Here is a 26,980-nt window from a genome sequence, read left to right as displayed (position 1 = left end):
ATCAAGATGGAAGAAAGGAAAGTGAAGGACGTAGTAGAATGGCCAACTCCAAAATGCGTTAAAGACGTACAAAGATTCTTGGGACTAGCAAATTACTATCGACGATTCATTGAGAAGTTCGCTAGTATTGCAAGACCACTACACGCATTAGTCAAAAAGGACAAAAAATGGAATTGGGGAGAGGAAGAAGAGGAAGCCTTTGGCACGCTAAAAGCGAAATTCACATCGCATCCAATCCTAGTAGCACCAGAATTGGATAAAGAGCTGAAGGTAGAATCTGATGCATCGGCTTACGCCACGGGTGGAGAATTGTCAATGAAGTGTGAAGACGGGAGGTGGAGGCCGGTAGCATACATCTCCAAATCAATGACGGAGACGGAACGAAACTACGACATTCATGATAGGGAGATGCTGGGGATTATGCGATGTTTAGAAGATTGGAGACACTTCCTGGAAGGGGCAAAACATAAATTCGAGATTTGGACAGACCATCGCAATCTAGAATACTTCGCAAAAGCCCAAAAACTAAATCGACGACAAGCAAGATGGGCTTTATACCTATCTAGATTCAATTTCGAATTAAAATTCCGTCCAGGAAAGACGATGGGAAAGGCAGATGCATTGAGCAGAAGACCTGACTTTGAGCAAGGAACAAAGGACGATAACAAGGATCAAACCTTGTTGAAACCAGAGTATTTCGCAATCCGAGCAATGGAAGAAGGTCATATGTTAATCAATGCTGAGGAAGAAGGGATATTAGAAGAAATCAGAAAATCCGAAGCAAGAGAAGACGACGTGGTAAAAGCGGTAGAAGAGATGAAGCGAGCAAAGGTGAAGTCATTAAGGGGAGACGAGTGGAAACTAGAAGAAGGATTAGTGCTGAAAGAAGGAAAAGTCTATGTGCCGAAGGATGAGACGTTAAGGACCAAAATCATTCGACTACATCATGATACTCCCATTGCCGGACATGGAGGACAATGGAAGACAGTAGAAATGGTAACGCGCAATTACTGGTGGCCAGGCGTCACTAAACAAGTCCAGAAATACGTGGAAGGATGCGACCAATGCCAACGGAACAAGAATCGACCAACACCACCGGCAGGAAAGCTAATGCCAAACCCTATCCCTAAAAAACCATGGGCCGACGTATCCGTCGACTTCATAGTAAAATTACCAGAATCACAGGGAATGGACTCGATTTTGGTAGTGTGTGATCGATTCAGTAAAATGGCTCACTTTATTCCAACTACGGAAACAACATCAGCGCTAGGACTAGCCAAACTGTTCAGGGATCATGTATGGAAGTTACACGGGTTACCAGAAACGGTGATCTCAGACAGGGGACCGCAATTTGCTGCAGACTTTACAAAAGAGTTGAATAAAATGTTGGGAATTGATACTAGATTATCTACGGCGTTTCATCCACAAACGGATGGCCAAACCGAGCGAACCAATCAAGAACTAGAACAATATCTCCGATCATTTGTCGATCATAGACAAACTGATTGGCCTGATTGGTTAGCAACGGCGGAGTTTTCCTATAACAATAAAGAACAATCGTCAACAAAGGAAACTCCATTTATGGTCAACGTGGGAAGACACCCAAGAACTGGTTTCGATCTTCGACGACAAGGCAACCACCCAGCGGCAGTAGATTTTGCGGACCGCATGAAACTTCAACACGAGGAAACTCAAGCGGCCCTGAAGAAGGCACAAGATGACATGCGGAGGTATGCGGATAGAGGCAGGGGAGAAGCGGTGAAGTACAAAGTAGGAGATAAAGTTCTATTGGCTACCCGGGACCTTCAAATCCAGGGACGACCTACCCGGAAACTTACGGAAAAGTTCATCGGACCATACGCCATCAAGAAGATCATTTCCCCCAACGCAGTGGAAATAGATCTTCCCCGATCTATTCGGATCCATCCAGTAGTTAACGTCAGCCGAATAGTGCTTTACCGAGAACAAGTGGAAGGACAAGGAAGTAAACCGGCACCGGCCGTAGAAATAGAAGGAGGACAAGAGTGGGAAGTAGAGAAGATCCTTAACGCCAAATGGCTCCGCGGAAAGAAGCGGTACTTAGTGCGATGGAAAGGGTATACGGCAGAAGCAGACTCGTGGGAACCCGAGGAAAACTTGGCTAACGCCAAAGAATTGATTACTGAATTCCACCAACTCTATGGGGAACTCAATAGGATACAGCACGTTCTACGTGACACCGGTTTCCAAGAAAGGGAACTACCTAATCGATTTACAGCCAAGACTTTGTTCGGATGGGATGACAAACAGTTTGATGCCGAATATCTTAAGAAGTTGGAACGAAATTGGCGAACGTGGAGGTCTTGAAGGGTCGTCTCCGGAGGAGCCGACTTTAAGGAGGGGGTACTGTTAGAACCTTGCCAGAATGTCACGGCGTCACGCTGTCACATCTGTCACATATTTTATTACATAATAATTTCCCTCTGCTGCTACAGTTCGACGGAGGCTAAACTATCGGCATACTGCTAAAATGGCGCAAGCTACGGACTTACCTATTGAACTCATTGACTTAATCTTATCTTTCTTGCCTCCGAACCATGCGGAGCAAGTACAATGGCGAAGGGCGGCGGCGGCTATAGGAAGAGAGGCAAGGCCGGTAGGTTGGAACCTATCGGATCATCGGTGCAGACGGTGTGGGAGAGTATGCTTAGCAATGTGGGACCATGAGGAACGGAAGGAATGGGTAATACAGAGATGGGGATACTGGGGACCGCGGCAATGGGCATTAGCCGGATTCTTCATACTATGTCCATGTGATGCGATGTTGGGGAATTACTTCGGTACGTATTGGTTCGTGTGAGTGGATTACTCGTTTAGGAGTTGTTTGTGCTTGTGGACACTTTTATGGTTTGTTTGGTATTGTTGACGTTTTTATGATCAATCTATTTTCGTTTACTTGCTTCTTACTCCACTCTTCCTTTCTCATGTCAAATGTATAATTAGTTTATTTTCTCATACATACTTCTTTTCACATGTCAGTATATAAATAAGTTACCTAGGGTAGTTGGTCTGTGCGCCGTAGTCTAGGTATATAAAGTAGGTAGAAACTTGTAGAAGACTCCGTCGAGTTCTCTTAGGTTCACGCCTAATATTACTTTTGTCACTTTACTCTTAGTTCTTGAGTTTAGGTGTGACCTGTGACAGCTCAGTCACAGTCGCCCTAACAAATAAAAGATGAGCAAGCCAAGGAAGTTGAGAGCTTGTTCAACAAGTTGGGACGCATCTTTGGTAGTGTTAAGACTATGACCGGAAAGGTAATGCTAAGCTGGAAAGGACTTAGCGAACAAACAGCTTTGGCCTTAGCGACACGGGAATGGTGTGCTATGCCTTCCAACTAAGTTGATAGCCGATTTTGAGATAGAGACGAGCGACCCGTGGAATGCGGAATCGTTTGAGAGCGAGAGAGAGATCAAGCGAGAGATAGCGAGGAACAATCTAAGTTGATTTTCAGACTGAAGTACCGTACAGAATATCTACGGCTTAAATACACGGAGACTGAATAGAATATGGATTCGGAAACATGAAAGATGATAGCGCAAGGATTGTGTGATAGTTCAGATTGAATAATGGAAAGGAGTCTTTACCTTAAGGGATTCCGATGGTGCAACGGAAAGGAGGTCTTGAAGCGGGTAAGTCTTGCGATGGAAATAACAACCCACGTTGCGTTGGTCGTAAAGCAACCATGGGAGCACAACCGCAATACCGAAGGTACTGCGGCATTCCATCGGTCAATGTGACCGGTAAGTTGGAATCAGTACTGCCAGGATTGATGCAAACAGAATGAGTCAGAAAGGGATATCCGGAATATATCGGCATTGATACCGAGAATGGAAGGTGGTGGAGTTAGCATGTTCATCAGCAAAAAGTTGCCTTATGCTTGCCTTATAAAGACCAACTTAAGGCACATAAGTCTCCAAAATAGCATAAGTTCATAATTTTTCATAAGCCAGACAAGAAGTTTACACATAAGTCACACATTAGTTCATAAGTCTGTCATAAATTCATAAGTTGGATATAAAGAAAGCATAAGCACAGGACATTTCATAAGTCAGACCAAAGGTTAAATCACAAGTCAGACAAAGTTTCATAAGTCAAACAGGATCTCATAAGTGAATAAGTCAGATAACAAGGCAAGCATTATGCTGTATGTCTTGTTCCACTGTTCATAAAATTCCGGAAAAATCGCGACAAATCTTAGAATATTAAAAAAACATAAGTCTATATGTATGTTTTTGTCAGAAAACATACCCGTTATGGAGATATCAAGATTCCATCATGGGGTCATTGTCAACTGCAAATAGACTCGTCGTAGAGCCTGCTCTACTAACCGAAAAATTCTGGACAAATCATGACAAATCTTAGAATATTGAAAGAACACAAGTTTATATGTATGCTTTTGTCGGAAAACATACCAGTTATGGAGATACAGAAAAACATAACAAGAATGCTATGTTTTCTACTGGTTACTGTGTCGATTTTGATGATTGAAGAGTTGTGTTTATTATATGTTAAATGTGCCATATCTCAATAAGCTTTCATCCAACAGAGAATCTAATTAGATATTCGAACTCCCCGACCTCGAAACTATAGGAATACAGTTTTAGATCATTAGAATCCATGCAGAAATGACCCGAAAATATCTCCTACCTATGATTTGAGGAACTTTGACTCGAAAATCCCAAGTCCAGCAGTCATGTGACATCATGTGACATGTTGAACTTCTGTTTCGAGCATGACATTGATCCTTCCTCATCACCACCATCATTCCTCCCCTCCCCATCCTCTCCCTCCCCCTTTCTTGCCCTCCAGGCCTGTAACTTAGTAAGTAACATCCTTATCACCTTCCTAGCTCTCCCCCAGCTGATTCTCAGCTTAATTGGGACGCTTTTTTGCCTTTTTAGGCCGCTTTTTTAGGGCTATTTAGGGAGGGTTTTGAGAGGAGATGTGAGGATGATATGTGGATGAGTTTTGGGGGGATCTCTAGTCTTTGGTGAGTGCTTTTTGACTCTTCATCTTCTCATACTCATTTGTTACTTTTAGAATCTCATTTCTCATCATTTTCCCCCCATTTTCCATTTCTACTCCCCTGGCTGCTGTCATATCCCTCTTGTCCGCTTTTTTCAGGGTCTATTTCCTCTTTAGGAAGTCTGTATTATATATGATGTATTGTATTTACTATATGAATATAATTCTTTGTTCCTTATGCATTATGATGTTCCTTATGATTGAGCTTATACTCTCTTACATCTTCTTACTGTCTTAAGTACTTACTTATGCAACTTAAGATAAATCCTCATGACTTATGATAATCTTGAATCTTATGACCATATTGTGACTTATGTACTTATAATTTACTTAAGTATTGCATAAGTCAGAACCTCAGACAGTGACATGCCTTATGCAAAAATGACTTATACTGACTTATGATTTTCATAAGTTTGCATAAGTCAAATGTAAGTCACTTTACCTTTTCCTGATGCCGCGGCCAAGCGCCCAGCGGACAAGCGTGCTCATTCTGCTACGGATACATTGTGTCTGTTTTGGCGGAACTGTTTCGACAGACTCTGGCTCAAGTGCCAGTTTCCGAAGAACTAGATCGGGATCCACATAATCCGGACTGCCTTTGAGTCCATCGTCTATACTCTTACCCCGCCACTGTTGGAGTTACTCAGGATCTTCTACGGGCTTCGCGTACCTCGTTCTGCGAGGCTCTGTCTTATGTCCCCGCTACGTGTTGGTTGCTGATTGCACGCACTTCCTTTTCTTTCATATGTGTTATGTTTGATTTCCGCTCTGGTCTCGATCGAGTGTTCCTATGTTTGGATAAGTTGTATTGCCTGACTGCTTGGCTTGTTCCCGGGGCCGCTTATCTAGATATTTCTTTTTCGTTTGTGTTTTTATTTTTCGTTTGGACTCTTATAGTGCTTGACCAAGTCGCGCTGGATACGCTAGATAGAATACTGTTGTTTTGGGCCTCTGTAAACTGGCAGGAGTACGTAAAGCCGCGGGAACGTGTCGTGACACCCGATGTATGAGTAGTATTGAAATATATTACATTGATTACAAAAAAAAAAAAAAAAAAAATCACGGTTCGCTTTGTGACTGGGTTGTAGAACTTCCAGCCTTTGTAGCCAGCCGGATAGCCAATAAAGACACACTTCTCGTAGTGAGGCTGGAGAGAATTGTGCTTATCTCGTTGTACATGGACATATGAAGTGCACCCCCATACCCGGAGATGTGAGACATCAGGTTTTCACTTATAGAAAGCTTGGAAGGGAGTAGTGCCCGAAAGCGAAGCAGTAGGGAGCATATTCCAGACATGAACCATAGATGAGATACATTTACCCCAGAAAGACCCAGGTAGCCGAGATTCCGAGAGCATTGCAGTGATCCTCTTTCCCATAGTCCTATTAGCCCGTTCAGCAAGACCATTCTGCTGAGGCCTATTCCGAGTCGAGTGACGTCTCTCAATGCCAGCAAGCTCAGTAAAGCTTATGAAAGCCTTGGACATGTATTCACCTCCCTAGTCATCCTGTAGTGCTCGCAGTTTGACTCTGAGTTGAGTCTCAGCCCAGGATTTGTAGACTTTGAAGGCTTCAAATGCCTCAGACTTTGCTTTAAGCAGATACACTGCCCGAAAACGTGTCGAGTCGTCGATAAAGGTAATCCAGTACTTGTAGCCTGAGTGAGTAGAGGCTGGGAGTAGTCCATGAAGGTCTGAATGCACTAGCTTGAGAGGAGAGCGATTGTGATTCAAGGAGGAGGGAAAAGGAAGGGAATGCATCTTGCCAGCCAGACATGGCTCACAGATAAAGTCAGGGGACAAGTTAGACTCAAGTTTGAGCCCGGAAACAAGGTCCTTACTGGTCATAGACTTCACATCAGCGTAGTTGTGATGAATAAAGTGACGATGCCATAGCGAGAGGTCAACCGGGAGAGTAGAGACAGTCATTCCTTCTTGATCTCTTACCACCACCTTCCCCTTTGGGACTTTGGTGTGGACGTGCATCTTAGTTGGAATATACATAGTTTCTTAGGGATAACACTTGATAACTCGTGACCCCTCCAGCGCTCTCAAGTATGGCTGATCACCGCGATCGCCTGTACCCCGCCCGACCATCCCGCCCGTTGTTAGAGTGAGCAAGCAGTCTACAAGTGTAGTTGGTGGACTTAGAGATATGCGGACGAGTTTAGTCACATGATAGCTTAGTCATGTATGGTTGAACTTCCCTGTGGACGCTTCAGAGGCCTTAGCTTCTTACAGTCTGTCCACAGGTGAGTACAAGTTAATATATCATAATAAAGCTTCTTACAGTCTGTCCACAGTTGACCTTAGGATTGCTCAGTCAGTTCCTGTCCGTTCGCCTCGTTTCTAGGACCGTTAGACTCGCCACTGCGTCGCGTACATTCTACGAACAGGTTATGGGCCCCGGCTTCTAACGCTTAAAAAACGAATTTTACTTCGACAACCACAGCTCCTCCCCAATCATCTTTCCTGCCCTTCAACTTCTTTCACTTCCCCTGCACTCATTTCGACTCCAATGGTCTCCAGATCGCCCACCTTCGCGAAACTCAACGAGGAGAACTACTCCACATGGTCTGGAGAGATGGAGGCGTGGCTGAGAGCCTCTGGGCTCTGGAGACTTGTCTCAGGCAGGCAGAAGGCTCCCTCCACCTCTAGCCCTGTTACCCAGGCCGAAGCGGACGCTCTGGACGCGTTTGAGGCTCGCTTGGACAAGGCTGCAGGCTGGCTATACCTCATGGTTGAGCAGGAGCAAAGGATTCACTTCTCTGGCATCCAGGACAGCCCAGTGAAGATGTGGGAGGCTCTAGAGGCTGTACATCGTCAGAAGAGGGCTGGAATGTGCTTTAATGCCTATGATGAGCTCTTCTCTATCCGAAAACTCGAGGAGGAGTCCCTCCAATCACTTATCAACAGAGTAGAGAGCTCTAAATGAAAAATCAAGGAACTCCGCCCCTCCTCCTTCACTCTAGAGATTTTTTTTTTTTTTTTTTTTTTGTAATCAATATAGTATATTTCAATACTACTTGTACGTTGGGTGTCATGACACGTTCCCGCGGCTTACTCCTACTTGCCAGTTTACAGAGGCCCCAAACAACAGTATTCTATCCTAACGTATCCAGCACGACGAGGTCAAGCGCTATCAAGAGAAAGAAAAAGAAACAAAAACAAAAACAAATCGAGACATTGATACATACGTAAGAGGCCCCGGGATAAAACCAAGCAGTCAGGCAATACATCCTACATAATATCGGAACACTAGAGCACTCGCAGTCCCTTTTGCGGAATCAAACATATCATATATGAAAGTGAAAAGTTGAGGCATACTTGAGGTAACTTTAGATCCTCAGAAAGTCTTGTCCTCACCACTACCGTTTCTCCCTCCTAAACCACTACGCAACCTTCCCATTTCTCCATCAGAATCCCCGACCCAACCCGGCGACGGTTCACTGTACACCTCAGGTCGAACGCGCGGGGAATTGGCGTTTGAGCCAAGCACGATCGAACCTGTTTTTCCAAAACGGACAGACCTTCGAGTCCGTAGCGGAATGTGAGCGCTTGTCCGCGGTACAATTTGCGCATTGTCGCACGTCAGCGCGTTTAGCGTTGACGCACTTGAAGTGATTGGCCTCAGTGTGAGGACCAGAGCAGAGGGAACAGCGCGCACACTTGGCACGGCACTGGTCGGAATGATGGCCCCAGCGCTGACAACGAGTGCAGTGAACGGAGCCGGAGTGAGGGCGAGCGCCCTTGATTTGACAATTTGTGCCGCCGATGGACACAAATTTGGAAATGTAGAGCCGAGCGTTAGAGCCCGACACTGTATCGTGAATGTCGACCCATGCCCAGCATGAGTCAGAGTGAGGGGAGGCGCGCATGAAACACGGCTTGTGTTTGATGAGTTTAGCCAGCGAAGCGCCGACCGGGGACTTGTTAAGAGCGTTAGTAAACGCCTCGTGTTGCTTGAGCGCCCATTCCTTAGAGGAAGTGGGCACGTGTGGGATGTCGACGATCTTCAAATATGAAGTCGACGTGATGGGGGAGTGGCCGATGGGGATGTTCGGGCTCGGGAAGATTCGCCGAACGTGCTTAAGCACAAAGGAAATTTCGGCAGGGGAGGGAACACAGGAGGCGGCAATACAAATGCCGTTGCCTTCAACTGAGGCATGAGTTAAGATGACATCAGACTTGATGTCATTCTTGATGAGCTTGTTGAGGCTATTAATAACCTTGGGAGTGAACGAAGCCGCTGTAACCAGAGAGTCTGCAGGCGGTGTCAAGATTATAGCACGGCGCGAAACGCCATGCGCAGTGTGTTTGCCTTGGCATCTCTTGCGAGGCGCCGAAGGAGCGTGGAACGAAACGGGGGGAGTGCTAGCAGGAGCAGGCGCGCGCTTGGAACTTGCTGGGGGAAGGAGTTTGGTGGGCGCCTTCCCAGACGCTGATGATGGAGTGGCCGGCTCGTCCACTTCCATGAGTGGGGCCGTTGCCGAGGGAGTGACGTCAGAGGAAGGGGCCGGATTGACCCGGACCTTCTTCTTTGGCGGTTTGGACTTGACTGAGTCAGCGGGTGGCTGTGTGTCCCGCAGATTTACACGTGTGGCAGGTGTGTCAACTGCGGATGCAGGCGCAACAACTGCCGGGGAAAAGACACAACGGAGAAGGGGAAATTTCTCCATGAATGCTGAATGGATAAGATTGACATCGTTATCCATGATGGTGGGGAAGGTGTCGATTATGTGTGTCTTCCATGTAGAGGAAGATAGCGCCTGAAAAATTTCAGTAGCGTTGTTAATAAGACTAACAACAGCCTCGGCTGATTCTTTGCTGTCCAATTGCTCCTCATCTTCAGGAGAAGCAGGACGGGGGGTGGTGGCATCTTCGTATTCGATTGCCATAGACGAATCCTCACTGTCGCATACCGAGACGGCAGCTACAGAGGGACCGGAAGAGGAAGACCCCGGCGAGATGGGGCGCTTCGAAGAGAGCACCGAAGCCGAAGGCGACGGTGCGCGAGGAGGGGAAGGAGGACGAGTGGGCACCGGCGGCGGAGGCGTCAGCACACGAGGAGGAGAAGGAGGGACACTGGGTGGTGTCTTGACAGCCGGAGGGGCTGCACCGATCCCAGAAGCTTGGCCAGATGGCCCTTTGACTTTACCTTTGGCTAGCGCACTAGCTTCGGCGTTGGCGATGGCAACCATGGGGGCAATACCTCAATTGCGGACAGCGTCCATAATAGCTCTGTTCTCCTGAGAGTCGAGCGACCAGTTGGCGAGAGTCATCATCCCAGTAATTGAGTACTGGGGATTGAGAAGAGTCTCAACGTCAGAGACGGTGAGACGAGCGGTGGTCGGATTGGCGGGCGGTGATGGCGCCTGAGACGGGGGACAGGACGGGTGTGTCGTAGGGGCCGGTGCGGACTGTTTCTTGCGCTGAGCGGGCATGATACACTGTATATTGCTACGACTAGACGACTTTCACTGAGACTTCCAAAAGAGGAAGGTAGTGGTAAGAGGTCAAGGAGCGATGCCTTCACTCTAGAGATGCTAGATGATGAGCTAGCCTCTATGGCTCTCATTAGAGCTCTCCCTGACGAGTTTTCCGCCTTTTTTTTTTTTTTTTTTTTGTAATCAATGTAAGTTTATTTCAAAACTACTCGTACGTCGGGTGTCACGACACGTTCCCGCGGCTTACTACACTCGCCAGTTTACAGAGGCCCAGAACAACAGTATTCTATCTACAAAACCGTATCCAGCGCGACGAGGTCAAGCGCTATCGAGAAAAGAGAAAAGAAACGAAACAAAAACAAATCGAAATATTGGTACATACGTAAGGGGACCCGGGATAAAACCAAGCAGTCAGCCAATACACCCTACATAATACCGTAACACTAGGGCACTCGCAGTCCCTTTTGCGGAATCAAACATATCAAATATGAAAGTGAAAAATTGAGGCATACTCGAAGTAACTTTAGATCCTCAGAGAAATTGTTCCTCACCACTACCGTTCTCCCTCCTAAAACCGCTACGCAACCTTCCCAGTTCTCCATCAGAATCCCCGACCCAACCCGGCGACGGTTCACTGTACACCTTAAGTCGAACGCACGGGAAACTGGCGTTTAAGCCATGCACGATCGAACCTATTCTTCCAGAATGGGCACACCTTAGCATCCGTTGAGGAATGTGAGCGCTTGTCCGCTGGGCGTTTAGCCGCGGTACAATTTGCGCATTGACGCACGTCGACGCACTTGAGATGGTTGGCCTCTGTGTGGGGGCCGGAGCAGAGTGGGCAGCGCGCGCACTTGGCGCGGCACTGATTTGAATGATGGCCCCAGCGCTGACAGCGAGCGCAGTGAATGGAGCCGGAATGCGGGCAAGCGCCCTTGATCTGACAGTTCGTGCCGCCGATGGACACGAACTTGGAAATGTAGGTGCGAGCATTGCTGCCCGACACCGTGTCGTGGATATCGACCCATGCCCAGCACGAGTCGGAATGAGGGGAGGCGCGCATGAAGCGCGGCTTGTGCTTGATGAGTTTGGCCAGCGAAGCGCCGACCGGGGATTTATTGAGAGCGCTAGTGAACGCCTCGTGTTGCTTGAGCGCCCACTCCTTAGAGGAAGCAGGCACGTGCGGGATGTCGACGATCTTCAGGTACGAGGTCGACATGATGGGGGAGTGGCCAATGGGAACATTCGGGCTTGGGAAAATACGCCGAACGTGCTTGAGCACGAATAAGATTTCGGCGGGGGAGGGGACACGGGAGGCGGCAATACAAATGCCGTTGCCTTCGACCGAGACATGAGTGAGAACGACGTCAGACTTGACGTCACTCTTGAGGAGTCGGTTGAGATTATTAATAATCTCGGGAGTGAATGAAGCCGCTGTAACCGGAGAGTCCGCAGGCGGCGTCAAGATAATGGCACGGCGTGAAGCGCCGTGTGCTGTGTGCTTGCCTTGGCGTCTCTTGCGAGGCGCTGAAGGAGCGCAGAACGAAACGGGAGCGGCGTCTTTGGGTGCTGGCGCGCGCTTGGAACTTGGAACGGGAAAGGGTTTGGCAGGCGCCTTCCCAGACGCTGGAGGTGGAGCGGCCGGCTCATCCACTTCCATGAGTGGGGCCGTTGCCGGAGGAGTGACGTCAGACTGTGGGGCCGGATCGACCCGAACCTTCTTCTTCGGAGGCTTAGCCTTAGATGACTCAGCAGGTGGCAGTGCGTCCCGCGGATTTACACATGTAGCAGGTGCGTTGACTGCGGATGCAGGCGCTTCAACTGCTGGGAGATAGGGGAGGACGGAGGGGGCGAGTTTCTTCAGTCCGATCTTAAAGTGATTATAGATAACATCGAGGTCATTGTCCATGAGCATAGGATTACCCTTGAGTAAATACTCTTTCCAGTTGGATAAGGAAAAGAGTGTAATGGAGTCGAATGCATCGTCGAGGTTTTCCTTAATGTCCTCAACACGTTGTGTTTTGTCAACTGGTTCAGCGGGAGAACCAGGACGGGGAGTGACGGCCTCGTATTCGATAGCCATAGATGAGTCGTCACTGCTGCATACTGAGACAGCAGCGACAGAGGGACCGGAAGAGGAAGACCCCGGCGAGATGGGGCGCTTAGAGGAAAGCACCGAAGCCGAAGGCGACGGTGCGCGAGGAGGGGAGGGAGGACAAGTGGGCACCGGCGGCGGAGGCGTCGGCACACGAGGAGGAGGGGGATGGACACTGGGTGGTGTCTTGACAGCCGGGGGGGCTGCACCTTTTTTTTTTTTTTTTTTTTTTGTAATCACTATAGTTTATTTCAAAACTACTTAAAGGGTGCCATGACGCGTTCCCCGTACTTTACATCACCTGTACTTAACTACTCTACGCGAAAGTATCCAGCTGACGAGGTTGAAGCTAAAAGAGAAAAAGAAAAAGAAAGAAGAGACTGTTCGAATCTGGATACAAGAACAGCTAAGTAAACAAAGAAACAGAAACATTCGTACACAAGATAAAAGAAAATCATCCGTCTTCTACCTCTTTTCAACGTCGCCTGCGACACAGGCTTAACCTCTCTCATCATCGCACAGAAGATATCCCTCCATCCATCATTAATCTCCCACACGTTCCAATGCCTTACGAACTCGATCGACTCGTGCAAGAAGATCGGTCCGACTAATGGAGGAAGCTTCTTCTTCTTCCTCTTTTTGTTCTCTTCATCTCTAGCTAACTCCAGCTCTCTCCTATACACCAGCCAGCTTTCGTCTGTATGTCGCGGAAGTTCCGGAGGTTCAAAACTAAACGCTTGGGGATTGTCTTGAAGAAAGAGGATAAGGCCTCTAATCGTAGTGATGCCTTCAAGATTGTAGTGGTTGATCTGCCTCACGAACAGAGGACAGACCATTAATAAGTGTTGACGCGTCTCTGGTGACCGAAGATCGCATTGACACACTTTGTAAGGTTCGTTGGGGAAGAACCTCACTCTATATTCCCCTATCGGTGCGTGATTGCACATGACTCACATAAGACGAGCGAAGAGTGGCGAATTGCTGGCAGCTTTGACTCCTTGATACGTTTGGAACCATGGGCCGCCTTGAAGGTGACTTGGAAGTACTTCGTTGCCTTCCTTGTCAGTAATGTCATACCAGCTGTTGCCTTTGAAACAAGATTTGATATGATATGATGAACTTTGAACCTGCAAGCGGATTGAAGACCGGGGGGGCTGCACCGATCCCAGTTGAGTGGCCAGATGGCCCTTTGACATTACCTTTGCCTTTAGAACGGGTAGCGGCGTTGGAGATAGTGACCTGGGGGGCAATGCCCCTGTTGCGGACGGCGTCGAGGATAGCCCAGTTCTCATGAGAATCGAGCTGGATGGAGGCGAGGGTGATTAGACCTCCATACTTGGGGTCTATAAGAGTTACAATGTCGTCTTCGAGAAGACGACGAGCAGTCGGATTGGCGGGCGGTGGCGGCGCCTGAGACAGTGGACGGGACGGGTATGGCGCAGAGGCCGGTGCGGACTGTTGCTTGCGACGCGGAGTGGGCATTGGAACAATGTATTGCTACGACTAAACGACTAGCACTAGACTTCCAAAAGAGGAAGGTAGTGGTAAGAGGTCAAGGAGCGCGTGTCTATAAGCGAAAACCTGATGTCTCACATCTCCGGGTATGGGGGTGCACTTCATATGTCCATGTACAACGAGATAAGCACAATTCTCTCCAGCCTCACTACGAGAAGTGTGTCTTTATTGACTATCCAGCTGGCTACAAAGGCTGGAAATTCTACAACCCAGTCACAAAGCGAACCGTGATCTCCAAGAGAGCTGATTTCGATGAGAGATACTTTCCGGGCACTTCCAAAGCCCAACTCGAGGCTGTCCCGTCATTTGCCTGCACACCAGAGTCACTACCACTTCCTAATGATACATTGTCATACTCGGGACTGCCACCTCTACAGGATGAAGGGGGTGATAATCACTTCCCTCCTGCTTGTCCTAAGACTCCCACTCCATCCGCTTCAGTTCCTCCTGAAGAGAAGCCAGTTCTACCCCTACCACTTCCAGTAATTCCTCCATTCATTCCTCCTGTGATTCCTCCAGTCACTCCTCCACAAATCCATGCACCTTTTTTTTTTTTTTTTTTTTGTAATCAATATAGTATATTTCAATACTACTCGTAAGTCGGGTGTCACGACACGTTCCCGCGGCTTACTACACTCGCCAGTTTACAGAGGCCCCTAACTACAGTATTCTACGCAAATGTATCCAGCGCGACGAGGTCAAGCGCTATCGAGAGAGAGAAAAAGAAACAAAACAAAACGAATCGAAATATTGGTACATACGTAAGGGGACCCGGGATAAAACCAAGCAGTCAGCCAATACACCCTACATAATACCAGAACACTAGAGCACTCGCAGTCCCTTTTGCGGAATCAAACATATCGAATATGAAAGTAAAAAGTTGAGGTAGACTCGAAGTCACTTTAGATCCTTAGGAAATTTAGTCCTCACCACTGCCGTTCTCCCTCCTAAACCGCTATGCAACCTTCCCAGTTCTCCATCAGAATCTACCGACCCAACCCAGCGACGGCAGTCTGTACTCCATTAAGTTGAACGTGCAGGGAACTGGCGTTTAAGCCACGCACGATCGAACCTATTTTTCCAAAACGGACAGACCTTCGAGTCCATAGCGGAATGTGAGCGCTTGTCCGCTGGGCGTTTAGCCGCGGTACAATTTGCGCATTGACGTAAGTCGATGCGTTGAGCGTCGATGCACTTGAGATGGTTGGCCTCTGTGTGGGGGCCGGAGCAGAGTGGACAGCGCGCACACTTGGCACGGCACTGATCTGAATGATGACCCCACCACTGGCAGCGAGCGCAGTGGACGGAGCTGGAATGAGGGCGAGCGCCCTTGATCTGACAGTTCACTCCACCAACGGAGATGAACTTGGAAAGGTAGAGTCGAGCGTTGGAGCCCAACACCGTGTCGTGAATGTCAACCCATGCCCAGCATGAGTCGGAATGAGGTGAGGCGCGCATGAAGCGCGGCTTGTGTTTGATAAGTTTGGCCAGCGAAGCGCCGACTGGGGATTTATTGAGGGCATTAGTAAACGCCTCGTGTTGCTTGAGCGCCCACTCCTTTGAAGAGGCGGGCACGTGGGGGATGTCAACGATCTTCAGGTACGAAGTCGACGTGATGGGGGAGTGGCCGATGGGGACATTTGGGCTCGGAAAGATTCGCCGAACGTGCTTAAGCACGAAGGATATTTCGGCAGGGGAGGGGACGCGGGAGGCAGCAATACAGATGTCGTTACCTTCGACCGATGCATGAGTGAGGATGACGTCAGACTTGACGTCACTCTTGAGTAATTTGTTGAGGTTGTTAATAACCTCGGGTGTGAATGAAGCCGCTGTAACCGGAGAGTCTGCAGGCGGTGTCAAGATAATGGCACGGCGCGAAGCGCCGTGTGCTGTGTGCTTGCCTTGGGGTCTCTTGCGAGGCGCTGAAGGAGCGCGGAATGAAACGGGGGCAGCGTCTTTGGGTGCTGGCGCGCGCTTTGAACTTGGGACGGGAAGGGGTTTGGTGGGCGCCTTCTCAGATGCTGGAGGTGGAGCGGCCGGCTCATCCACTTCCATGAGTGGGGCCGTTGCCGGAGGAATGACGTCAGAAGGTGGAGCCGGCTCGACTCGGACCTTCTTCTTCGGAGGCTTCGCCTTTGATGATTCAGCGGGTGGCTGTGCGTCCCGCGGATTTACACGTGTGGCAGGCGCAACAACTGCTGGGGAGAAGATACGACGGAGAGTGGGGATTTTCTCTGTGAACGCTGAATGGATACAACTGACATCGTTGTCCATGATGGTGGGGAAGGCGTCGATAATGTGTGCCTTCCATGTAGAGGAAGATAGCGCCTGAAAAATCTCGATAGCGTTGTTAATAAGATTAACAACAGCCTCAGTGGATTCTTTGCTGTCCAATTGCTCCTCATCTTCGGGAGAAGCAGGACGGGGGGTTGTGGCATCCTCGTATTTGATAGCCATAGATGAGTCGTCACTGCCGCATACTGAGACAGCAGCGACAGAGGGACCGGAAGAGGAAGACCCCGGCGAGATGGGGCGCTTAGAGGAAAGCACCGAAGCCGAAGGCGACGGTGCGCGAGGAGGGGAGGGAGGACAAGTGGGCACCGGCGGCGGAGGCGTCGGCACACGAGGAGGAGGGGGATGGACACTGGGTGGTGTCTTGACAGCCGGAGGGGCTGCACCGATCCCAGAGGAATGGCCAGAGGGCCCTTTTGTTAGAACCTTGCCAGAATGTCACGGCGTCACGCTGTCACATCTGTCACACTTTTATTATATAATAATTTCCCTCTGCTGCTACAGTTCGACGGAGGCTAAACTATCGGCATACTGCTAAAATGGCGCAAGCTACAGATCTACCAATTGAACTCGTTGATTTAATCTTATCTTTCTTACCTCCGAATCATGCGGAGCAAGTACAATGGCGGAGGAGGGCAGCGGCCATAGGGAGGGAACCTAGGCCAACGGACTGGAACCTATCCGGTCACCAGTGTAGAATATGCGGAAGGATGACGTTAGCAATGTGGGACGCGGAAGAGGGAAAGGCGTGGGTAATCCAGAGATGGTCAGCGTGGGGGGCTAGGTATTGGGAACTAGCAGGGTTCTTCATACTATGTCCGTGCAATGCGTTGATAGGAAATTACTTTGGTTACTATTGGTTTGTGTGAACGGATTACCTGTTTGGGAGTAGTTTGTACTTGTGGACATTTTTATGGTTTGTTTGGTCTTGTTGACATTTTTATGATCAAAGTTGTTCTTGTTTACTTTCTTCTTACTCCAATCTTCTTTTCTCATGTCAAACGCTTCCTTTCCCATGTCAATGTATAATTAGTTTTATTTCTCATATGTCGCTTCTTTTCTCATGTCAGTATATAAATAGTTACCTAGGGTAGTTGGTCTGTGCGCCGTAGTCTAGGTATATAAAGTAGGTAGAAACTTGTAGAAGACTCCGTCGAGTTCTCTTAGGTTCACGCCTAATATAACTTTTGTTACTTTCCTCTCTTGTTCTTAAGTTCAGGTGTGACCTGTGACATCTCAGTCACAGTCGCCCTAACAGTAGAACTCGACTACACCCAGGGATCGCACAGCACAGTGCCCTCCCTATTCTTTATTCTTTACTCGCCCTCTACTCTCTGCGCGCCATCGCGGCCGCCACACACACAGCCGGTCCCTAGGCTTAAGGGGTGTCTGCACATAAACATAACGTGTGCCGTGGACGCTGGTAGTTTGACACAGACTGCCAGTAAGACGAGACCTACCAGACTGTGTGGTGACCTTTATATCCCTGTATTACCTTTTTCTGTAACTTCCGTATAAACCTTGTGCTGCGCTTGCATTGTCAAGTGGTACACGCAGAGGAGTGACACTGCCACATTAAGTGCGTGTCTAGATTAGCGTGAAGATCCGTCTTCGTATATAGCTTTATCTAAGGCAGTAGTCGTTCCCTTCGCCAGTGCGGCACTTCTTAAATAAAAAACCTTTTTCTTTTCGTGTACACATCCAAGTGAAGCAGGCTATTGGCTTCATTGGATAGGTGGATACGTACTAGGTGACAGGAAAAGACCTCCCTCACCTCCCTCAAAATTTCTCACCGAACACCGCCCGGAACATTCCGAGTACCTTCCTCTGAAAGCGAGGAAGAAGAAGAACACGCCTCGGAAACCCAATCCGAGGAATCAGAACAACGAGAACCTTCCGTATCACCTCTACCTCTATATCAACCACCTCCCCCCCAATACCACGAGCCAGACATGGCCAACCCCCAAGATATAATCAATCAGCTGAACGCTCAGCACACCCTCATCACCCAACTGCAGCAGCAACTCGCCCAGCTGCAGAACAACCCAGTGCAGGGACCGCCAGGACCGCAAGGTCCACCTGGAGACGATGGGGAAACTCCCATTGTCCAACAAGTACCGCCACAGATCGATGTGGCAAAACCAAAATTATTCTCAGGAGATGGAAAGGAGCTGAGTGGTTTCATAACAGCGTGCAAAATTTATTTGAGTTTGAAAATGGCAAATAGAGAACAAGGGGAGCAGATGACTTGGATATTATCATACGTACAAGGAGGAGCAGCAGAATCTTGGAAGGAGAATATTATGGAGATGATCGAAAATGGTGAAGAAGAAGCTCCAGACAGCACGGAGGAGCTTTACGACAGTCTCCGAAACAATTTTGGAGACGCAGATGAGGAGAGCACAGCAGTGGGAAAGTTGAGGTTGATTGAGCAGGGAAGCAAGAGTGCGGAAGAACACGTACAGGAGTTTAAGAGGATTGCGCGAGACAGTGGATACGAGGGACGAGCCCTCATTGAAGAATTCAAGAGAAGTTTATCGGGAAGGATTAGGAAGGCGTTGATGGAGTCAGAAAATCCACCAACTACCATCAAGAGTTGGTATGAAAGGAGTATGAAATTGGATAGGCAGTGGAGACAGGCGAAGGCGGAGGAAGACTACTATCGGCGGGGGCAAGCTAAGCCCCAACTACGAACCCACACCCCCAATAACACTTTCGTGAGGCCACAGCCTCAACGTCGAGATCCCAACGCGATGGATGTCGACACTGCCGCAGGACCCAGTCGAGGTCCTATCAAGTGTTACAAGTGTGGAAAGTTGGGGCATATAGCCAAGAATTGTTGGAGCAAGGCTCCGGCTCGAGATGTGCGAACTCTAGATGTGGATGAACAGCGGGAATACTGGAAGAGGGTGTTTGAGGAAGAACAAAGGAATTTAAAAGAGTAAAGGAAGCTGTTAGGGCGACTGTGACTGAGATGTCACAGGTCACACCTGAACTTAAGAACTATAGAGTAGAGTGACAAAAGTTTTATTAGGCGTGAACCTAAGAGAACTCGACGGAGTCTTCTACAAGTTTCTACCTACTTTATATACCTAGACTATGGCGCACAGACCAACTACCCTAGGTAACTTATTTATATACTGACATGTGAAAAGAAGTACGTATGAGAAAATAAACTAATTATACATCTGACATGGGAATAGAAGAGTTTGACATGAGAAAAAGAAGAGTGGAGTAAGAAGAAAGTAAACAAGAACAACTTTGATCATAAAAATGTCAACAACACCAAACAAACCATAAAAGTGTCCACAAGTACAAACAACTCCTAAGGACGTAACCTTTCGTACCACTCGTTGCCGAAGTATGTTGCCATTATCTCTCCACACGGGCACATCGTAAAGAACCGGGCCGGTTCCCAACGACGGAAGTCCGGGTTATTCCACCGTTGTAACATCCACGGTCTCTCCAATACTTCGTCCCACATTATTAACGTCACTCTCCCACATACTACACACCTACGATCCTCTAACCTCCATCCGTCTGGTCGGGGTTCTCTTCCGATAGCTGCCGCCGCCCTCCTCCACTGTACTTGCTCCGCATGGTTCGGAGGTAAAAATGATAAGATAAGATTATAGAGTTCTGGTGGTAAGTCTGTAGCTTGCGCCATTTTAGCAGTATGCCGATAGTTTAGCCTCCGTCGAACTGTAGCAGCAGAGGGAAAATATTATGTAATAAAATTTGTGACAGATGTGACAGCGTGACGCCATGACATTCTGGCAAGGTTCTAACAGAAGCCAAGTCTCCTCGTTGGACTTCCTACAACAAATTCGATGTACTATGTAATGAAATCAATGTTTGTGACACAGTACAAGAGGAGAGTTTCCTTGTAAGGACAATTCGACCTTTAAGGGAAATTAAGCTGAACGTGGGAGTGGAGAAGTTGGACACACATGATGGAGTGGGGGTACAGGCGCTGTTGGATAGTGGAGCGACGGGGATGTTCATGGATAAAGCGTTCGCAGAAGAAGAAGGGTTCAAGCTGGAACCTTTAGAGAAACCTATCCCAGTCAAGAATGTTGATGGAACTATCAACGCATCTGGAGCAGTAACACACCGAGTTGCTGCAAATGTGTACTACAAAGGGCATAAAGAAAGAGTACACTTTGAAATATGTGGCCTAGGAAAGAATAAGGTCATATTAGGAATGCCTTGGTTACAGATGCACAATCCGGAAATCGATTGGGAGAAAGGAGAGGTAAAGATGACCAGGTGCCCAGACGGGTGTGGGTACAAAGATAAAGGAAAAGCCAAAGAAAAACAGGAGGAAATACGAAAGGTAGAAGAGCCGAGGAAATCAACTAGGCAGTTGATGAAGGAAGCACGAGAGGAAGAGAAAAGGGAAAAACCTGACATGTCGCACAAGCAATATGCAGGCTGGAAATTAGTTTCCTTCCCAAAGAAATCAAATTGGGGAACGGTGTTGCAATATAGATGTGAAGAATGTGGAACCCAAACATCGGAACACTTGCTGAACAAACACAAATGCCCAGCAAGAGAGGAAATTGCCTTAGACGAGTTTGGAATGCCATACGAAGGAAGTGATGACGAGGAGGAAGGGCCAACTATGGCCAAGATAGAAGCGTACGAAAAGGAGCAGGAAGAAATCAGAGATGAGGAAGAAAGATACGAACGGGTGAATAAGGCAGTAGGGAGATTCACCACTCCCAGAAACATCATCGAGGGGATTGCATTAGGAGTTGAAGCAGCATTTGCTAGGGAATTGGCACGTAACAGGCGTGCTAATGGTAGAGCTGAGGGGTTGGCGCAACAACCCAAAGAGAAAGCTGAGGGGTGGGCGCAATCACCCGGTGACGTGGCTGACCGATTAAATGGGGACAAGGCAGAACGTCTAGAAGAAGATCACAGCAAGACAGCCACTGCGGGACAAGCGGGGGCTGGACAGGTACGTCCTAAACGAATAAGCGCCCAAAGGAAAAAGAGGAGTAGAGAGGAAGAAGGACAACTAGAGACGTGGGTAAGAGGAATGACAGAGGAAATGCCGGAAGAAGAAGAAATTCGAAGCATAGACTCAGTGGAACAACTGGTACCCAAACAATTCCACAAGTTCCTGAAAGTATTCAAACAAAAGGAATCAGAGAGAATGCCTACTAGAAAACCATGGGATCATGCTATCGAGTTGAAGGAGGATTTCAAACCCAAGAAAGGGAAGATATATCCATTGTCACCAAACGAAAAAGAGGAGGTCCAAGCGTTCATAAAAGACCAACTCCGAAAAGGATATATCAGACCCTCAAAATCCCCCCAAACCTCACCGGTGTTTTTTGTGCCAAAAAAGGATGGAAAGAAGCGGATGGTACAGGACTATCGATTTTTGAATGATTGGACAATTAAGAACAATTATCCTTTACCTTTAATTTCTGAACTTATAGACACTATGGGTAGTAAACGATTATTTTCTAAGATAGATTTACGTTGGGGTTACAATAACATTAGAATAAAAGAAGGAGATGAGTGGAAGGCAGCCTTTACTACTTTCATGGGTGCTTTTGAACCAACGGTTATGTTTTTTGGACTTACAAATTCGCCTGCTACTTTTCAGACTATGATGAACGAACTTTTTAGGGACTTAGTAAATACTGGGAAAGTAGCTGTATTTATTGACGATATCTTGATAGGAACAGACAATGAAGAAGAGCATGACAAAGTAGTGGAAGAGGTGTTGCAGAGGCTAATGGACAACGACTTATTTGCAAAGCCAGAGAAATGCGAATGGAAACAAAGCGAAATGGGATTTTTGGGATGTATAATAGGGAGAAACGGAATCAAGATGGAGGAAAGGAAAGTAAAAGACGTAGTAGAATGGCCGACTCCAAAATGCGTAAAGGATGTACAAAAATTTTTGGGACTAGCAAATTACTATCGACGGTTCATTGAAAAGTTTGCCAGTATTGCAAAACCATTACACGCATTAACCAAAAAGGACAAGAAATGGAGTTGGGGAGATGAAGAAGAGGAAGCCTTTGGAACACTAAAAGCAAAATTCACGTCACATCCAATTCTAGTAGCACCAGAATTGGATAAAGAACTAAAGGTGGAATCTGACGCATCGGCCTATGCCACAGGTGGAGAACTATCGATGAAATGTGAAGACGGAAAGTGGAGGCCGGTAGCCTACATTTCCAAATCCATGACAGAGACAGAACGAAACTACGACATTCACGATAGGGAGATGTTGGGGATTATGCGGTGTTTAGAAGAATGGAGACACTTCCTGGAAGGGGCAAAACATAAATTCGAAATTTGGACAGATCATCGTAATCTAGAATACTTCACAAAAGCCCAGAAACTAAATCGACGACAAGCCAGATGGGCTCTATACTTATCTAGATTCAATTTTGAGTTAAAATTCCGTCCAGGAAAGACAATGGGGAAGGCAGACGCGTTGAGCAGAAGACCTGACTTTGAACAAGGAACAAAGGACGATAACAAGGATCAAACCTTGTTGAAACCCGAATATTTTGCCATCCAAGCAATGGAAGAAGGTCATATGTTAATCAATGCCGAGGAAGAAGGAATATTAGAAGAAATCAGAAAATCAGAAGCAAAAGAAGATGATGTGGTAAAAGCAGTAGAAGAAATGAAGCGAGCAAAGGTGAAGTCATTAAGGGGAGACGAGTGGAAGTTAGAGGAAGGATTAGTGTTGAAAGAAGGAAAAGTCTATGTGCCAAAGGACGAGACTCTGAGAACAAAAATCATCCGACTACATCATGATACTCCCATTGCCGGACACGGAGGACAATGGAAGACAGTAGAAATGGTAACACGAAACTATTGGTGGCCAGGCGTCACTAAGCAAGTCCAGAAGTACGTAGAAGGATGTGACCAATGCCAACGAAACAAGAATCGACCAACACCACCGGCAGGAAAGTTAATGCCAAATCCTGTTCCTACAAAACCATGGGCCGACGTATCTGTCGACTTCATAGTAAAATTACCAGAATCTCAGGGAATGGACTCAATTTTGGTGGTGTGCGATCGATTCAGTAAAATGGCTCATTTTATCCCAACTACGGAGACGACATCAGCGCTAGGACTAGCTAAGCTGTTCAGGGATCATGTATGGAAGTTGCATGGATTACCAGAAACGGTGATCTCAGATAGGGGACCGCAATTTGCTGCAGACTTTACAAAGGAGTTGAATAAAATGTTGGGAATCGACACTAGGTTATCTACGGCGTTTCACCCACAGACGGATGGCCAAACCGAACGAACCAATCAAGAACTAGAGCAATACCTCCGATCATTTGTTGATCACAGACAAACTGATTGGCCTGATTGGTTGGCAACAGCAGAGTTTTCCTATAATAATAAAGAACAGTCATCAACAAAGGAAACTCCATTTATGGTCAACGTGGGAAGACATCCAAGAACTGGCTTCGATCTTCGACGACAAGGCAATCACCCGGCAGCAGCAGAGTTTGCGGACCGCATGAAACTTCAACACGAAGAAACTCAAGCGGCCCTGAAAAAGGCACAAGACGATATGCGGAGGTATGCGGATAGAGACAGGGGAGAAGCGGTGAAGTACAAAGAAGGAGACAAAGTTCTATTGGCTACTCGGGACCTTCAAATTCAGGGACGACCAACTCGGAAACTTACGGAGAAGTTCATCGGGCCGTACACCGTCAAGAAGATTATTTCCCCCAATGCAGTGGAACTAGATCTTCCCCGATCTATTCGGATCCACCCGGTGGTCAACGTCAGCCGAATAGTAATGTACCGAGAACAAGTGGAAGGCCAAGGAAGCAAGCCAGCACCAGCTGTAGAAATAGAAGGGGAACAGGAGTGGGAAGTAGAGAAGATTCTGAACGCCAAGTGGCTCCGCGGAAAGAAGCGGTACTTAGTCCGATGGAAAGGATATACGGCAGAAGCAGACTCGTGGGAACCCGAAGAGAACCTGGCTAACGCCAAAGAATTGATTACTGAATTCCACCAACTCTATGGGGAACTCAATAGGATACAGCACGTCTTACGTGACACAGGTTTCCAAGAACGGGAACTACCTAATTGGTTCACAGCCAAAGCCTTATTCGGATGGGATGACAAACAGTTTGATGCTGAATATCTTAAGAAATTGGAACGTAATTGGCGAACGTGGAGATCTTGAAGGGTCGTCTCCGGAGGAGCCGACTTTAAGGAGGGGGTACTGTTAGAACCTTGCCAGAATGTCACGGCGTCACGCTGTCACATCTGTCACACTTTTATTATATAATAATTTCCCTCTGCTGCTACAGTTCGACGGAGGCTAAACTATCGGCATACTGCTAAAATGGCGCAAGCTACAGATCTACCAATTGAACTCGTTGATTTAATCTTATCTTTCTTACCTCCGAATCATGCGGAGCAAGTACAATGGCGGAGGAGGGCAGCGGCCATAGGGAGGGAACCTAGGCCAACGGACTGGAACCTATCCGGTCACCAGTGTAGAATATGCGGAAGGATGACGTTAGCAATGTGGGACGCGGAAGAGGGAAAGGCGTGGGTAATCCAGAGATGGTCAGCGTGGGGGGCTAGGTATTGGGAACTAGCAGGGTTCTTCATACTATGTCCGTGCAATGCGTTGATAGGAAATTACTTTGGTTACTATTGGTTTGTGTGAACGGATTACCTGTTTGGGAGTAGTTTGTACTTGTGGACATTTTTATGGTTTGTTTGGTCTTGTTGACATTTTTATGATCAAAGTTGTTCTTGTTTACTTTCTTCTTACTCCAATCTTCTTTTCTCATGTCAAACGCTTCCTTTCCCATGTCAATGTATAATTAGTTTTATTTCTCATATGTCGCTTCTTTTCTCATGTCAGTATATAAATAGTTACCTAGGGTAGTTGGTCTGTGCGCCGTAGTCTAGGTATATAAAGTAGGTAGAAACTTGTAGAAGACTCCGTCGAGTTCTCTTAGGTTCACGCCTAATATAACTTTTGTTACTTTCCTCTCTTGTTCTTAAGTTCAGGTGTGACCTGTGACATCTCAGTCACAGTCGCCCTAACACCTTTGACTTTACCTTTGGCAAGTGCAGAGGCCTCTGCGTTGGCGATGGCGACCGCGGGGGCAATGCCCCGGTTGCGGACAGCGTCCATAATTGCTCTGTTCTCCTGCGAATCGTATCCGAAGGTGGGGAGCGTAATTTGACCACCATATTTGGGGTCGAGTAGAACCTCAATGTCGGAGACAGTGAGGCGGTTGGCGTTCGGGTTGGCGGGCGGTGACGGCGCCTGAAGTGGGGGACGAGACGGGTGCGGCATAGGGGCCGGTGCGGATTGTTTCTTGCGTTGAGCGGGCATGATACTGGATATATTGCTACTACTAGACGACTAGCACTGAGACTTCCAAAAGAGGAAGGTAGTGGTAAGAGGTTAAGGAGCGTTGATCCACTTTCCACTCCACTTGCTCCAGGATCTGAACTCTCTGACATTGTTCCTTCACTCGAGGAGCAGGCTGAGATGAAGTCAGTTCCTTATCTCAATGCTGTAGGTGCTCTTCAGTATCTGGCCACTATGACTCGTCCCGACATTGCCTATGCTGTCTCCTATCTCGGGAGGTTCAACTCAAACCCAGCTCCAGCTCACTGGCTTGCAGTCAAACATCTATTCCGCTATCTCATTGGCACTATGCACTACAAGCTAGTCTATCGAGCTAGTGACTCGGAGGAACTCTTTACTACCTACTCGGACGCCTCTCACGGAGCCTGCAAGGCTACAGGTCGAGCTACAGGTGGTTATGTGATGAGTTTTCCGCCTTTTTTTTTTTTTTTTTTTTTTGTAATCAATGTAAGTTTATTTCAAAACTACTCGTACATCGGGTGTCACGCCACGTTCCCGCGGCTTTCTACCCTCGCCAGTTTACAGAGGCCCAGAACAACAGTATTCTATCTACAAAACCGTATCCAGTGCGACGAGGTCAAGCGCTATCGAGAAAGAGAAAAAGAAACAAAAACAAAACAAATCGAAACATTGTTACAAACATAAAGGGTCCCGGGACGAAACCAAGCAGTCAGACAATACACCTTATATAGTAACGGAACGTTAGGGCACTCGCAGTCCCTCAACGGAAGTAGACATATTGAATATGAAAATGAAAAATTGAGGCGGACCCGAAGTCACTTGAAATCCTCAGAGAAATTGTTCCTCACCACTACCGTTCTCCCTCCTAAACAACTACGCAACCTTCCCAGTTCTCCATCAGAATCCACCGACCCAACCCGGCGACTGTTAGGGCGACTGTGACTGAGATGTCACAGGTCACACCTGAACTTAAGAACTATAGAGGAAAGTGACAAAAGTTATATTAGGCGTGAACCTAAGAGAACTCGACGGAGTCTTCTACAAGTTTCTACCTACTTTATATACCTAGACTATGGCGCACAGACCAACTACCCTAGGTAACTATTTATATATTGACACGAGAAAAGAAGCAACGTATGTGAAAATAAACTAATTATACATTTGACATGAGAAAAGAAGAGTGGAGTAAGAAGAAAGTAAACAAGAAC

At 47.5% G+C, this 26,980-nt stretch overlaps 9 protein-coding genes across 9 annotated transcripts; 4 read left to right on the top strand and 5 right to left on the bottom strand.

The window, feature by feature from the left end:
* Positions 1-6,682: 6,682 nt before the first annotated feature.
* AGABI2DRAFT_45255 (hypothetical protein) lies at positions 6,683-6,985 on the bottom strand (the record flags this gene model as incomplete). Its single annotated transcript, XM_006453695.1, has 1 exon — positions 6,683-6,985. A coding segment is annotated over one exon (303 nt), but the record flags the coding sequence as incomplete, so codon positions are not given.
* A 661-nt stretch (positions 6,986-7,646) lies between these two features.
* Positions 7,647-7,997, top strand: AGABI2DRAFT_63009 (hypothetical protein; the record flags this gene model as incomplete). The annotated part of the gene is made up of 1 exon (XM_006454832.1): positions 7,647-7,997. One exon carries the CDS (start codon positions 7,647-7,649, stop codon positions 7,995-7,997), a length of 351 nt encoding a protein of 116 aa, XP_006454895.1.
* A 541-nt stretch (positions 7,998-8,538) lies between these two features.
* On the bottom strand, positions 8,539-9,096 carry AGABI2DRAFT_43533 (hypothetical protein; the record flags this gene model as incomplete). The annotated part of the gene is made up of 1 exon (XM_006453690.1): positions 8,539-9,096. A coding segment is annotated over one exon (558 nt), but the record flags the coding sequence as incomplete, so codon positions are not given.
* Positions 9,097-11,152: 2,056 nt separating this feature from the next.
* AGABI2DRAFT_62969 (hypothetical protein) lies at positions 11,153-11,572 on the bottom strand (the record flags this gene model as incomplete). Its single annotated transcript, XM_006454831.1, has 1 exon — positions 11,153-11,572. The coding sequence occupies one exon, from the start codon at positions 11,570-11,572 to the stop codon at positions 11,153-11,155; it is 420 nt and encodes a 139-aa protein (XP_006454894.1).
* Positions 11,573-15,142: 3,570 nt separating this feature from the next.
* AGABI2DRAFT_62089 (hypothetical protein) lies at positions 15,143-16,174 on the bottom strand (the record flags this gene model as incomplete). The annotated part of the gene is made up of 1 exon (XM_006454830.1): positions 15,143-16,174. The coding sequence occupies one exon, from the start codon at positions 16,172-16,174 to the stop codon at positions 15,143-15,145; it is 1,032 nt and encodes a 343-aa protein (XP_006454893.1).
* A 2,189-nt stretch (positions 16,175-18,363) lies between these two features.
* AGABI2DRAFT_140724 (hypothetical protein) lies at positions 18,364-19,539 on the top strand (the record flags this gene model as incomplete). Its single annotated transcript, XM_006454829.1, has 2 exons — positions 18,364-19,198; positions 19,508-19,539. 2 exons carry the CDS (start codon positions 18,364-18,366, stop codon positions 19,537-19,539), a joined length of 867 nt encoding a protein of 288 aa, XP_006454892.1.
* Positions 19,540-20,672: 1,133 nt separating this feature from the next.
* Positions 20,673-21,543, top strand: AGABI2DRAFT_140723 (hypothetical protein; the record flags this gene model as incomplete). Its single annotated transcript, XM_006454828.1, has 2 exons — positions 20,673-21,374; positions 21,499-21,543. 2 exons carry the CDS (start codon positions 20,673-20,675, stop codon positions 21,541-21,543), a joined length of 747 nt encoding a protein of 248 aa, XP_006454891.1.
* Positions 21,544-24,932: 3,389 nt separating this feature from the next.
* Positions 24,933-25,091, top strand: AGABI2DRAFT_148228 (hypothetical protein; the record flags this gene model as incomplete). Its single annotated transcript, XM_006454827.1, has 1 exon — positions 24,933-25,091. The coding sequence occupies one exon, from the start codon at positions 24,933-24,935 to the stop codon at positions 25,089-25,091; it is 159 nt and encodes a 52-aa protein (XP_006454890.1).
* Positions 25,092-25,412: 321 nt separating this feature from the next.
* Positions 25,413-25,772, bottom strand: AGABI2DRAFT_140721 (hypothetical protein; the record flags this gene model as incomplete). Its single annotated transcript, XM_006454826.1, has 1 exon — positions 25,413-25,772. One exon carries the CDS (start codon positions 25,770-25,772, stop codon positions 25,413-25,415), a length of 360 nt encoding a protein of 119 aa, XP_006454889.1.
* Positions 25,773-26,980: the final 1,208 nt, after the last annotated feature.

Source organism: Agaricus bisporus, assembly GCF_000300575.1.
Source record: "Agaricus bisporus var. bisporus H97 unplaced genomic scaffold AGABI2scaffold_1, whole genome shotgun sequence".
Taxonomy (NCBI): domain Eukaryota; kingdom Fungi; phylum Basidiomycota; class Agaricomycetes; order Agaricales; family Agaricaceae; genus Agaricus; species Agaricus bisporus.
The sequence above is the reverse complement of the archived record's forward strand: the minus strand, read 5'-3'. Positions and strand labels throughout refer to the sequence as shown.